At 47.3% G+C, this 13,737-nt stretch overlaps 1 protein-coding gene across 9 annotated transcripts in view; it reads right to left on the bottom strand.

The window, feature by feature from the left end:
- Positions 1-2,889: 2,889 nt before the first annotated feature.
- usp2a (ubiquitin specific peptidase 2a) overlaps positions 2,890-13,737 on the bottom strand; it is a 34,242-nt gene continuing 23,394 nt past the window's right edge. For 8 of the 9 annotated variants that reach the window (XM_006642150.3, XM_015337517.2, XM_015337518.2 and 5 more), the window contains 11 exons: positions 10,168-10,218; positions 9,215-9,338; positions 8,979-9,090; positions 8,533-8,643; positions 7,985-8,049; positions 7,630-7,733; positions 7,299-7,379; positions 6,792-6,870; positions 6,339-6,446; positions 6,093-6,213; positions 2,890-5,747 (listed from right to left, as the gene is read on the bottom strand). In XM_006642150.3, coding sequence (XP_006642213.2) covers positions 5,663-5,747; positions 6,093-6,213; positions 6,339-6,446; positions 6,792-6,870; positions 7,299-7,379; positions 7,630-7,733; positions 7,985-8,049; positions 8,533-8,643; positions 8,979-9,090; positions 9,215-9,338; positions 10,168-10,218 — 1,041 coding nt within the window. In that variant the 3' untranslated portion in view covers positions 2,890-5,662. Of the gene's footprint in view, positions 5,748-6,092; positions 6,214-6,338; positions 6,447-6,791; positions 6,871-7,298; positions 7,380-7,629; positions 7,734-7,984; positions 8,050-8,532; positions 8,644-8,978; positions 9,091-9,214; positions 9,339-10,167; positions 10,219-12,222; positions 12,398-13,737 lie in introns of those variants that run through there. The other variant, XM_015337523.2, reaches the window with a different exon arrangement.

Consider the following 13,737-nt stretch of genomic DNA (forward strand, 5'->3'; position numbering starts at 1 on the left):
ACCAACAGACTCATTCGCGTCGGTTTGCCGCTGACCACGACACGGACACTGGCGTGGACACTGCGACCCGAGACTGCAGAACACATCCTTAGAAACTGGGAAGTTTCAACGTGACGTCATTTGTAAAATCCCGTTTAACACGTTTGTCACAGGTGGTTCGAGACAAATCAACATCCTAGATTGTTTTAAAATCACATTATATTGCTTTTAACTACAGCAAGACGGAGATAGAAGTGTTGGCGGTCCGAAAATAATTTCACAACCCTTAGTGGCGGATTGGACCCTCCTTGCACTCTCCGGCTGATTGGCAGGGAGCTCTCTACCTGCCGGCTGCTCACCTGAGGGATGGCACGGTACGGCAGCCCGGTTCGGTCGGCTGCTCCTCTCGCTGGTGCAGAAGTCGTGCCTCAGAGTATCGGACAGACGCCACCTGCTATTTACCAGCTGTCCAGTGCAAAATCCCTAAAATACTCTGCAGGATGGGCGAATTGCCCCATTGATGAACTAACGTCACCGAGGAATTTGTCGCGGGGGGGCAAAGCCCAGTACATGACGAGTTGTTACCCGCGGAAAGAGTGGCTGTGGCGCGCGGTCCCACAGCTGAACAGCGTTTCTGCCGCCGCGGGCGTCTTGAATTTAAAGACTTTTCAAGACAGGACTTACAGGACAGTCGTACAGGACTTCCGTACTGGGCCTCTCGTCAGTCGAGCCAGCCGGACACAAATACTGACACGGACAGTTTCTCGCGATCACACAATACATTATGACTTTCAGGAACCAGCACCATTTTCAGATCAGCCTTCCCTTGCTGCCGCAGGGCGAAGTCTATACTTTGAATACGGGGTTCACAATCTTTATTTTGTTTTATTGCCCTTTCTGTAGGGTGTAATTCCCCCCATCCTGTAAAATAAAGTCCCCCCCCCCCTGTAAATTAAAAAGTAATCGCCAAATTCCTTACTTATTATTATGAAGGTATAATAAAAGCAGAATATGAAAAAATAAATGAGGACTAGAAGTCGACTATGGCTTTATTCCGTTGTACAATCTTGATATCTGATGCTGTGGCTAAGGATCTGCGCCTGTGGCTGGAAGGCTGCCGGGTCGTATCCCGCGTCCGGGAGAGGAATCCTACTCCGTTGGGCCCCTGAGCAAGGCCCTTAACTCCAACTGCTCCAGGGGCGCCGTATAAATGGCTGACCCTGCGCTCTGACCCCCAAGCTTCTCTCTCTGTCTGTGTCTGTGTGCGTCAAGGAGAGCAAGCTGGGGTATGCGAAAAGACGGATTCTTAATACAATAAATTGTATACGGCCAATAAAGTAATCTTATCTCTTATCTTCTAAGAGGACCTGACGGACGCGTTCACAAATTCGGATTGCTATTCCACGGTGTGGCCAGTGGAGGCTGCTGTTGCCCAAATAATTTGCTAATAGTCTTCCAGTCTCCCAACAAAACACAACAGTAATTACAATCTGATGAAACAAACTATAAATTGATAAGCGAGTCAGAGCCCAAGAACAGTGTTCCCTTAGAACGGTGCTCCTTCTTTTTTTAGTGGATATCCCGCATTTAAAACCTGACAGATTCTGATCACCTGACCTGGTTTAAGCCCCGAAGGAACTGAAGGAGAATACATTTTCTTTCACCAAATCGCTTTGAACCAAGAGAGTAGAATCTCTAGAAGAATAACGTGCGTGTTAAAGCAGTGAAGCAGCTAGATATAACCCAGTTCTGAGTTTTTATTCACAGTCGTGTTGAGCGGGCACCAGCCAGCAGGTATTGGACTTCCCCCTAGTCATGGTGGACACCTGCTGGCATTATTCACACTGTCATTCACATGTACTAAAATGAACAAGGCCGAGGAGCATCAGACTCTTGTGGTTTTCCCCACAGACCAAACCTCCTGAATCTCCTGCATCTTTACCTGAAATAATGTCTGGTAGTGGATGACACAGTGAAAAGCATTGCCGCTTTACAGTTCTGGGGCTCTTGGTTCAATTCTATCTGCATGGAGTTTGTATGTTTCCTCTTGGTGTTCTGGTGTCCTCCCACAGTCCAAAGTTATACTGGTAGGTTAATTGCAAAATTGTAAAAATTGACCCTGGTCTCTCTGTGTCTTTCTGTTTGCCCTATGATGGACTGGGATCCCATCCAGGTGGTACCTTGCCTTGCGCCTGTTGCTTGCCGGTTTAGGCTCAGCTCCCCCAGGACCCTTTTTTGGATGAAGTGGTTAGAAAATGGATGGATGGATATTACTAACCAGGGGTCACAGAAAACACTGGTTTAAGGCATTAAAAATGTACTTCTTGCCTTTTCCTTTATCCTAAATGTTCCCCTCATGTAGCGTATCAACCTTTATCTGTGTATGCGACTGAAGTGCTTTATGGTGCAACTTAAAATCATGCTCCTGATATCAACCAGGAACGCTTAATCTCCACCGGTGAGGAAGCTCAGTTTTGATTCGATTCCAGTTCTATTGGGAGTCTCCAACACAGGACACAGGAACACAGAAAACCAAGATGAGTACACCCTGCCCATCCTGCCCATTTGGAAGTTATCTGATAGTTGATCAGGTGATCTTATCCAGCTGTTCCTGGAAAAAAAAAGCTGGGATATCGCTTCAACCACATGATTGGGCAGCTGGTTTCACACTCCTACAACCACGTGCGTAAAGAAGTGCCTCTTGTTTTCAGTTCTTTCCGTTTTACTGTTCTTTTTGGGTAGGAAGGAACAGCGTTTGCTTTTACAGCACTCAGCACATACAGGCTTTGGTCAGAGGGGAGCTTGCCTCTTGCCTACCACAGAGCACCATGACAGGACCCTGCAGATACAGGACATCTTTAACAAGTATTGTTTTTTACATTTTACCCATCAAATACAAGGAGACAGTGATTGTGCTTTTGCCTTTTATTTACATTCTCAATAAATTATAGTTATTCACTTTCAGTCTCACTCATGTCAAACCACACACTCGGGATATATTTGCAGGTGACATAACCGTAACAACAGCCACTCAAGCTGGTCTTCCTCCTGACCAGAAAACATCACCTGCCACAATCACAAGCATTCTAGCTGTGGAGAGCTCCATGAAGCCATTCAAAACAGGAGTCATACTCTTCCCAGACTCCTGTGGGAGGGAAAAGAGCGGTGCCTAGGTGGCAGATAAAGTCATTTTTGTCCCATGGCATAAGGATGGCAGCCCAGGCAGATCTGTCAGTGTGGCATGGAGCACTATGAATGCAGAGTCATTTCAGCACAGCATGCATGTCTCCAGTCAGAACCATCTGCCCTTGTCTTGATAAAGGAAAACGGAAAGAAGCTTTCTGAAAGTTTACTGCAGTAAATCAGCAGGTAAGTGAAGAAGGGAACATGGATGATAGATGTTTAATAGTTTTATATAGTGAAACAGGGACAAAGCAAAATGGAAGTAATCGTCTTAGTTGAATCCAACAGCAGTAAACCTTCAGGTGGTTCACAGCACCACAGAGCTGATGAGACAGCATGACTGTGCAATGGCAGCTTCTTCACAGTGCAAACCTCATCATATAGGTTATTGTAGGGTTGAGGAAGGCAACAAAACAGGTGCTGGACTCTGAGCATGCTGCCCTTCCTAATTCCCCAGAGCCCACTGGGTGTGCATATTTAGGTCAGATGTCTTCAACCCTGGTCCTGAAGAGCTACCATTTCTTGATATCTACATTGCAGATGAAGAGTCCCCAGACTTCTCCACCTAAAAAAGTACTGACCTGATTCATCAATAGTCATTTTAGCAGCTTACAGACCCCAACAGAGCCCGAGGCATTGGGGATCCCCCCAGAACTGGGCTAGACATCTGGATTTGTATCATGGAGGGAGAGTGGATTTGCCATGCTACGTTGTAGAAAGCCACTGATGACTCTTTTAATTAAAACTGGCAAGTGTCATTATCAGAAAGCCTTTACAGTCCCCCACTCTCAGCATAGTCTGTTTAGAGAGCCAGCGCCTCAGCCTGCACTGTCACACTATTCCCAGCATGCTCCATCAGTTTTGAACAGTACATTAATTCATGATTTCTAAAGCACAACAGAAACCTTGAGAGACTTGATTCTTTGAGCATTTTGCCACGATTGCATGCCATTATATCTGACTGCAGTGACAAAAAAACTGAAAGACTTTTACATAAATAAAATTAAAGAAGACATGAATTTGGACGGGGTAACTCTAGCTGTATGACAGACTTAGAACACAGAGCTGTCATTTCAAAGGCATCTACGGCATGTGTACAGAAGTGAGTCTGTAGGCTTTTGTGCTGAGACAATGTTTACTGGGCTGCCATCGACTGATGCAACTGGAGAACCAGGGTGTCAGGCACAGCCACGCAGAAAGAGTCCATTGTCAGTGCAAGGAAGGATCATGCTTTCATGTGTGGCACTGACAGCCTGCAGACATACACACACAGCGTCAGAGCCTCAGCGCCACTCATCCAGATCCACAGTACATTCTCTAAATGTGCAAAGAAGTGAAAAAAATGGCGATGTCGTTTAGCATCCAAAGCTGCGGATTCCTGGATTTATGGAGCAGTTTTCCACAGAGCATCACGGCCCTGTCCCAGCGTGCACGCCTGTTGCAGAAGTGGCCCGTCTGCCCCAGCAGGGAGACCACAGGGAAAGGCTGTAAGGTCACTCCCTCTGCTTGAACCTCTGCTTTCACCATGCTGGGGTGTTGAGCTTCAGCAGAACAGTTTTATACATCACAGGTGCAACAAAGACAGGTGTCGTCCCCCCGCCCACAACAAGAGTAAACATGAGAGACCTGCAGTGAGCACCACTGGCGCTGTTAAAAATCTCTTCCACACACTACACAAATCACACAAATGAGAGAAATAATCCAGTTTCAGCATCATTGATTGGTATATTGCCTTATTATATAAAATATATGTACACAGTCTTTTAAAACATTCCTTCCATGTTGTACAATGTTATTAAAACAATGGAAACCAAAGGCGAAATGTTCACACTTCAGTACCCTTTAGTTCACAGCACTTAAAACAACCGATAGCAGCCACACTGAGAGAGTACAGCAGACAGGGCTTCACCTGAGTGAGAACAGAGTAGACAGGCCCTGTCCTCCCAGCCCTTCACACAGACCCGGATGCAGGGAGGGGGGATGCAAGACACTGGGAGAGAAAAGATCATCCTAGGCTGTTTTCAAAAAACCCCAGCTGAAGGCCTGGGGGACAGCTCACATACCACAGCTCCTTCCCAGAGGACTGGCCGCACTGCTGGCCGACGGAAGAGCAAAGTAAAACAAAACAATGAGAGAAAACAAAAGCGAAAGGAGTCCTTTAAGTCAAGGCGGTCTTGAGCAAGAAGGTAGGTGCAGTTCAGATGAGAGCTGTAGTTGCAATGCATAGAGTGGGAGCTCTGAGTGGGAGCCTTGGGGTTTTTATTGCCTGGCGGGGGCACCCCCAGCCTGAGCAGATAAACGGAGAGGGGTGAGGGTGCCGCCTGCTCTTCATGTCGCTCTGTCAGAGACCCCCAGGACGGATGTGGAAGTTGCCCCTCAGTGCCCATGACTGGTCTGTGTGGAAGATGCCCTCATCTGTTTTGGCAGTCCAAGAGGGCGTCACTCCATCTCTGCATCCCCAACTCCCCTTTCTCACCCTCCCCTGCCCCCCCTTGGGGCATCACATTCGGGAGGAGGTGGACAGCTCGTAGAACAGCACGTAGGCGTCGCTGGTGCGGACTTGGCCGGAGGACATTGGCGTTACTCTGTGTGACAAGAGAGGGAGGCTATGAGATTCTGATCGTGCACTGAAACCATGACACTGAAATACTGAGAGCCTACTGACCTGCCTTTCAAGAACCAATCCTTAAAAAAAAAACTCTGAGAAAAATAACTGTCTAGTCAGAGAGCACTGGAAATTGAGCCGACAAGGCACAGAGCAGGCAATCAGAGGATTATCCATCTACAGACACCCCCTTATTCTGCAAATGGTGTGAACAACAGTTGGGCAACAATCTTTTCCTTTAATCCATCAGGCATGTCACAAGGCACTCTGCATGAAAGCACGAGAGAGGTAATGGATACTTTGCAGACAGGCAGTGGGAGGGTACCTGGAGTCGTTGAAAGTGTGCCACTCCCCAGTGGAGGGATTGCGACAGTAGGCTGTGTAGTGGCCACCCATGGTGGTGCCAGAGTGATTGGAGACTGCATACAGGTTATAGACTGCGTGGACTAGAAAGAAAGAGGAAGAAAGAGAGTTATCACTGCAGCACGGTCTCTTCATCGCTATTCAGAACAAAAACTGAGACACCCGCATGCACACAGACCGACAGCTGTGCACGCGAGCCGGTACTCACTGCTGTTTTCAGAGGCAAATTCTCGGAGGTCCAGGTCCTTCAGGGGGAAGCTGACAAATGTGGACAGCTTGCTGGTTCTGACGCGAGCTTCAGAGAACCGCTTCAGGTCTAGGCAGAGGGTTCAGTCAAGGATCTTGACTGCACAGGGATTCCTCTACTGCATGGTGATTACAGACTACCATCTCAACGCTTAGAAGAGCTGGAACTGTTTCAAGAGACTTAATTCCACGTTGCATAAACTTACAGTTAACAGCCACAGACAACCGAGAGTAGTCTGTTTGGCTTGTCTAGCCACAAATACATGGTAGTTAGCAGCCAACGGATCTTAGGATCTCATCCAGCCTTTCTTGAAGTAAGTGAAGAGTATCAGCATCAACAACGTGGCCAGGTAGCTTGTTTCACACACCCCCCACCCTTTCTGTAAAGACTCCCACAACTCAAGACAAAGGATACGAAGCACCAAGATCTTTGGGAATTTCTGAATGGTGAACTTTTTTGTGCACTTCCTTCTGGCTTTACACCTGTAACACGTCTGCAAAAGAAAAATAAGAAGTGACTCACAAAGCCCCCCACAGAGCTGGAAGGAATTATAGTGCCAGGCAATCTGGTTTTACAAAGTACTAGTCTTGCAAAACATCGCCCCTACCAAACATTTCTGCCATGCACATGTATGTCTATCTGCCTGCACAATACAGCATCAGATCTGCTGTGTGCACCAGCCTGCTCAGTCTCCTGCGTGTTCTCCATGACTGTGCATCAGAGGCTGTGCTAGCTCTCTGGCGGAGCAGAATTATGACACCATCTTAAACACTGAGTGACTCTGCTGTTCTAGGCCAGGAACCTGTTCAGGGTCCACAAGTCTCTATCAATAAAGACAAAGCTTCATGTACACCACAGCCCTGCAGCTCTTTAGGGCCAGGCCCGCATGACTCTTCGACACAGTTTGGAGTCGATACTCACTGGCTTCTCATCTCCATCCAGGACGTCCTCCTTGGTGAACAGTCTCATGCAGTCCATCAGGCTCACCTCCCCATAACCTTTCTGTGTAGATGAGCACAGGACTGTTGTTACACAAAGACTGAAAGCTTCACAACACACGTTACTATGTATACCCTCTATGCAGGACAGGGTGTTTCAGCTACATGCATCAGCTACAATGTGTATAGTAAGGACAGTGATAGCAGCAGAATGGGCTTGGAAATCTGGAGAAGGTGCTGCAGCTGTGGGAGGGGTCAGAGGTGGAAACTGTCCTGTGTCAAGAGGGGTTGGGGCAAAGTAAAACGAGACTGACCTTGGCAATGGGCAGGGATAAGTCCCAGAAGGGGTCGAACACGGTGGAGCAGTAGCCACAGTCACTGCAGGTCAAAGAGCTCTTCAGCTGGCCCACAAACAGATCTGCACAGAAACACACAGGCCAGGCTCTGTCACTGCGGAGAGCTGCGTGCCCGAAATATGGCCCAGAGCGAACCATTTCACACTTTCACACGACTAGAATGACTGTCTTCTCATTTAACATGCCAGACAGGTACGATTGCCAACTATGATTTTGAAGTTAACAGTAAAATCTGTGCACAAACACATACATATATATATATATTAACTCCTCTTCTAAACAAAATAAAAAAACAATGAAAGCATGTACTTACCCACTATTCTACTATCTTCCCTCTCCAGGTATTTATTCCACATTCTTTTCCCTTTCTCGTCATCTCTGCTTAAGAGAAAAAACATGTTCATACACTGAGCTCCGACAGACTGGAACACCGCCCTGAGCTGGGGTTCACTGCTAACAATTCACACCCCGGCAGCAGGGGAATTATAGGATACTATTCAGAACACCTATGCCTACACACAGAGCACAGCTGTGTCCACCGATTGTGGTTCAGTGACAATCTTTGGGACTCTTGACAGTCCAACAAAGAGTGGATGAGCAGTTTACTCCAGCGTCAACAACTGGAACAATTGGAGGCCTGATCAGGCCAGATCTCAGGTACTGCCAAGACAGGGCCTGGTCACTCAGCACTGGCACTCAAGAGCTCTGAAGTCAATCAGGAGCTGGGAATGATGTTGTGTAAGCAGTATGCATGTCACTCTCTCTCTCTCTCCCTTTCCAAGCCTCATAATTTACTATGTAGGCAAAATCCACACCTGACACATTTAAGAGAGGTCTGTGTCTGCGAGACCTCATACTCACGGTAGATGGTCCAGATCCTCCATGGTGGCCCGGGGCCGGACCGTCACTCTGTTCACCTCATTGTGCAGCCCATCAAGCAGGAACCGGAGAAACTCCTGAGCATCCTGCTGGCTGGAACACATGGACAGAAACAGACTATAAGCGACCCAGAGCACCTACCGTACAGGATGCCACAGAAAGGAGAATGCTGGGATGATCTGTTTTTTCACTCAAATCCTTCCCACTAGGATTAGTTAATAATTCAATATTCCAGACCTTTTCTGATAAGTTATGTTATACAGAAATCTCCTTAGTTAAGCAATCACGAGGTCAAACAAAGAACCTGTTTCATAAACACAGTAATAGGACTGATTAGATGGGCTACAATTAGACCAGTAAGGCCCGTTATCTGCTCCTGCAGAGATATTAAAGAATTTACAGACAGGCCAAGAGAAGAAGGAACTCACTTGTAGCCAACAAATCTGGGAGCGTATTTCTGAATCTGGGTCTTGAATTCCGAGGGGCTGACTGCCTCGCTGCTCGTTGATGTCCACAGTGTCTGGATAAGCTTGGCAAATTCTGCAGGTGGAGACGGAATAAACACCTTTTAGATCTCTCTCTCCAGAGACCAGGCACACTGTGTTACGCACAACTGATTTGCTCATATCTACAAGGGTGAAGGAGGCCTGTGTGCCTATTTCACCTTCCATCAGCGCGGTGTTGGTACGGCTGTTGTTGTTGAGGTCCCGGCGGTGAGAGTTGTGCAGACAGTAGTCGCGAAGCTGTTGAGTGTTACTGAGACACTGGAGAATGGAGTTCATGAAACACTGATGAAAGAGAGAAAGAGGGAGGAGTTACATCATACACACATCTTATTGTTTCACCTCCTAGTCTGCACAGGCCCGCTGGCTGCGTACAGATCCTCTGATCAACAACGAATAAAAATACACTTCTCCTCTAACCCCCACCCTCTTACCCAAAACCCAACTATGTACCAGCTGTTTGCTGAAACAGGTAGTTGCCATGGTATATAATCCAAGCAGAATCATTGACAAAAAACAGCCGCACAAAATGCAGAGTCATAGGAAAGTTTGGGTTATAATAACATGTAGCAGCTGCTGCTCTCTGAAAACTAGTTTTGCAGAGGTTGTGGTTTATCTGCGATGGTTCTTGGACTTTTCCAGTTGTATATATAAGCATCCAAAAACACAAAGGGAAGTCAATCTTCAGGGCTGCCCGTTTCATTGGTCACTTTGTCATGTGGAGAGGAAGTGTGGCCTGCTCTCCACCCTGGAAGCTTGTGAAAACAACACTGGAGTTTCACAAGATGTGTTCAAGGAACGGAGGCCCTAGAGAGGACACCCGCCATGTGAGATGTCAGGTACCAGGCTGATTGCTCTGCTTGGTCCCGTGAAACAGGGACTGACCTTCACCCATGCTGTAGGACGTGGAAATTTCCCACTGATCCCACTATCCTAGTGATCTTACTGGTTCAGTCAACCAGAAATCCCAGTGCCCCAGTAATCCCAGTGGAAGTCTAAGCACCCCTGCTGTGCCTATGTTGTCCTATTTGCACAGGTGCCACATCACCCAGCAGAGACATGGCTGTATTGTGACCATGCTGCACCCTTTCTTGCGCCTACCCCGCATACTCACTGTGTTTCCCAGGTTCCGCAGTCCCACGAGGCCCTGAGCACTCTTTGAGTTCTGCAAGTTAAATGAGAAACAGGACAATCAGCACTGACAGGACACAGACAGCATGTACGTGTGATAAGGCAGTGCCAGAACAAGCAGGAGTTTGCTGGCACTTTGCCCCTGTAGTAGGAACAGACCAGTTCAAGAAGGATGGTATTCCTGGAAGACACAGGCAGCACTGTCTCTGCCAACAGACGTCAAACCAGAAACAGACCGATATACTTTTGACACCTCTGGCCTGAGAAATGAGCCTTTTATGGTCAACACCTGAGGAAACAACTTTTTAATTGGCTTCATTTTCCTTGTGTCTCTTCAGCCATATACATTTTTCCTTTCATATTTTAAATGTTTCAAAGCCAGATTAATGTCTGCTGGTGGAAACACTGAATTGGGATGTGAGCAGTCCTGCCTCTACCCACAGGAAGACTCCTTGCTGCACTGGATCAGCAAACACTACGAAAGGCAGTAGGTGGAATTAAAGACTAGGCAGGAACCGGCAGATTTGTGTAATGTAGACAACTGCAGAATATTACACACAAAGATAAACTCTAATCAGTCCAGAGAAGAGCAACCAGTTACATTTGAGGGCTCACTTTCTAACTGGCTGTAGGAACTGAACCTTCTTAGTCTTGATCACAGAAGACTACAAAAGGGAACCTGATACAACTATTCAAAAACTTCAAAGTCACTGACAAAGTCCATCCTACGTACTACTTCAGACAATGTAGGAAGTATGTGAAAGGGCATTTATAACTGAGAATAGGAGACACACAAGTTGTGGGAGTGTGGAACAAGCTGCCCAGCCTTGCTGTTGAAGCCGATAACCCGGCTTCTTTCAAGAACCAGCAAGAGAAGATCCTGGAATCAATTACCTACAAACTGCAAGACAGACTAGATGGCCTGAAAGGCCCCCCTCTCGTGTTTATGTTCTAACCCCACAGTGTTGGTTATGTGAGCATCTTGGAATGGCACTGGCATTTCATTATTATATAAACACTAGACATCTGCCCCCTTCCCACCCGGGAAAGAAAAGTTTAATTAACTGGGGATTATGAGAAAAATTAAAATCCTGCAAATTCCTTGACCCAGTGAACAGTGGTATTATTGACTCTGGCAGCCAGAAGCCAGGCAACTCAGACCCCTTGTGCTGAATACAGACATCATCCTACTTGGACTGAGCTCTGACACAGCTCCCTGAACGTGCAGGCATGGATGTTTACAACAGAGCATGCGCACCTTTCCATCAACTGCTGAAAAAGTAAGAGAACTGCCACACGTTCGTAATCCCATCAAAGCTGCTCTATTTTACTGTGCAGGGGTTGGGTTACTCAAACTGCATTATTCAGGAATAAAGGAACAGCCTGTTTATTCTCAGGCTGACAGAGGCTCTGGGGGTATTCTGTGTGCTTGGATTGCTTGCGCAGGTTGTATTATATCGAGACTGCGAGGAGCGGACCTGTTGCGCTGCTCGAGACCCTCCAGGAAGCACAGCGGGGTGACCGCTTGTGCAAGACGAATGCGGGCCCTCCGGCATCTTCTCTGCACTTGACGTTAGTGCAGAATAGCAGCAGAGGTGGAGGGGAGATGGGGGATAAGCAGATGCTCAAAATAGCACCCTGTCATGCCAGCTACTCCCCACACTGGCCTTGCAGACGTCACTGGAGCCAGAATGATGACTCTGCCAGTTGTCCTGACACCCCACCGCTCCCCACCGCTACGCCACAGCTCTCTTCACAGGTCGCTATTTTTACAGGCACACATGTAGCAACAGCAGCACGTGGCCGTGTGACAAGCTAGCTATCTGGGCCGGGGGACCAGGGCTGCAGGGAGACAGCCTGAGGTTCCCTAGTGAACTACCGTAAAATATGATGAAGTTGTGATAATGTACTGCACTGGTCTGGAGTCTGGAGGTATGGTAAAGCTTAATGCAAACTGGGAAACCAGGAAAGAGAGGAGTAATATATTCTTTACCATTACTAGAGAAAACTATAAGAGACTGCAGGCACAGGCACATACTCTCCGCTGGAGTGCAGATTGACTTCCAGAGCCACGCTGTTGCAGGAGCCCCTGGGGAGTGCTGTTGATCTGCACAGGCACAGAAGCTGGGGCATGTCCTCTGGCTTCCAACTTCCCCACATCCCAGTCCTTCTCGCCCAGGTGTACTGTCTGCATTTCTGCACTCCGCTGCATTTCACTGGCAATCCCATGAAAACTCTTCTTTGGTATCCCAAGAGCACTCAGACATTAAAATGCTTCCCAAGTATCAAGTCACTGAGCACGAATGACACCAACATGGCAACCATGAACTGAGACAAAACCAAATGAGATTAAAGTGTAACAGCAGAATAGCTACACATTTCCTAGCAGTTGTCTTTCACAAGTTTATAACTGGCTGCCATTCCTAACAGGTTACCCAATGCACAGGACACTCTCAAGGAGCAGCCCATTCCAGTCCTACGTTGTGCTGGATGGGTAGATGGACCCAAAGGATCACAGACACAACAGGCGAGCAGCCCTCACACACCTGCACTACATCACTCAGAGCCCCGGTCAGCTCCTCTTGTGTACATGCTTCAAAGGAAGAACTTGCTCGGACTGCTTAGGTAAAAAGATACTGCATACTGGGTGTTAAAAGAAATAGAGGATGAGTTATTGTCAATTCTGACAACAGCTTGCTTTTGAGAAAAATATTAAAGTTAAATAATAATACACCACTGGTGGTCTGGGTACACTGAACAAGGTGACATGGCTAATTTAGTTTTCTCTGACAAAACTGAGAAAAGGGAAAAAAAAATAGGCAATAGTTTAAAAGCTAAGATGATGTACGACTATGAAATAAACAGTAACTAGTCCATTCAGCTGTGTGGAGAGAGATCAGACACGACATCAAACCCTGACAACTACGCACTTTCACCACTTGTAGTATATCAGAGGTCAAGCTAAATCTTTAAATGTTTTCATACAATAAGTAATCCTCCGCAAGTGATTAATTTGATGCCAACAGAAAACAACCTTTAGTCCCTCTATCAGAGGGTTTCAGTACTGTATTCATGTGGCGAATACTCCGGGACGATCTTGTGAATAGTTACATGCGAGAGGAAGCCATTCAGTCCAGCCTTATTTGGTTATTAATAGCAGGTCGATTTGAGGATCTTCTCCAGTCACTTCTCGAAAGAAGCCAGAGTGTCAACTTCGACAATGTGGCATGGAAACTCATTGCAGACCCCCCCCAGAACCATACATTCAAGGATATGCCCCTTGTCTCAGCTCCATGTTCACTTGCCTGCAGTTTCTACCTGTATCCTTGGGGTCGTGTTGCACAGCTGGGTCGATATGAACTGCTGGTCATATCTCACTGCTGTTCCAAACTGCACTGCACCGCACTGATCTTCCCCTTCTTGTCAACTGTGATCCACCTTTAAACTGCAGTGTGGCGGAACAGTCAAATGGGGCACTGGGTGCAGAGCAGTGGCTCTGTGGCTAAGGATCTGCGCCTGTGGCCGGAAGGTTGCCAGTGCAACCCCCTGGGTA

This window comes from Lepisosteus oculatus, chromosome 23, assembly GCF_040954835.1.
Source record: "Lepisosteus oculatus isolate fLepOcu1 chromosome 23, fLepOcu1.hap2, whole genome shotgun sequence".
Taxonomy (NCBI): Eukaryota; Metazoa; Chordata; class Actinopteri; order Semionotiformes; family Lepisosteidae; genus Lepisosteus; species Lepisosteus oculatus.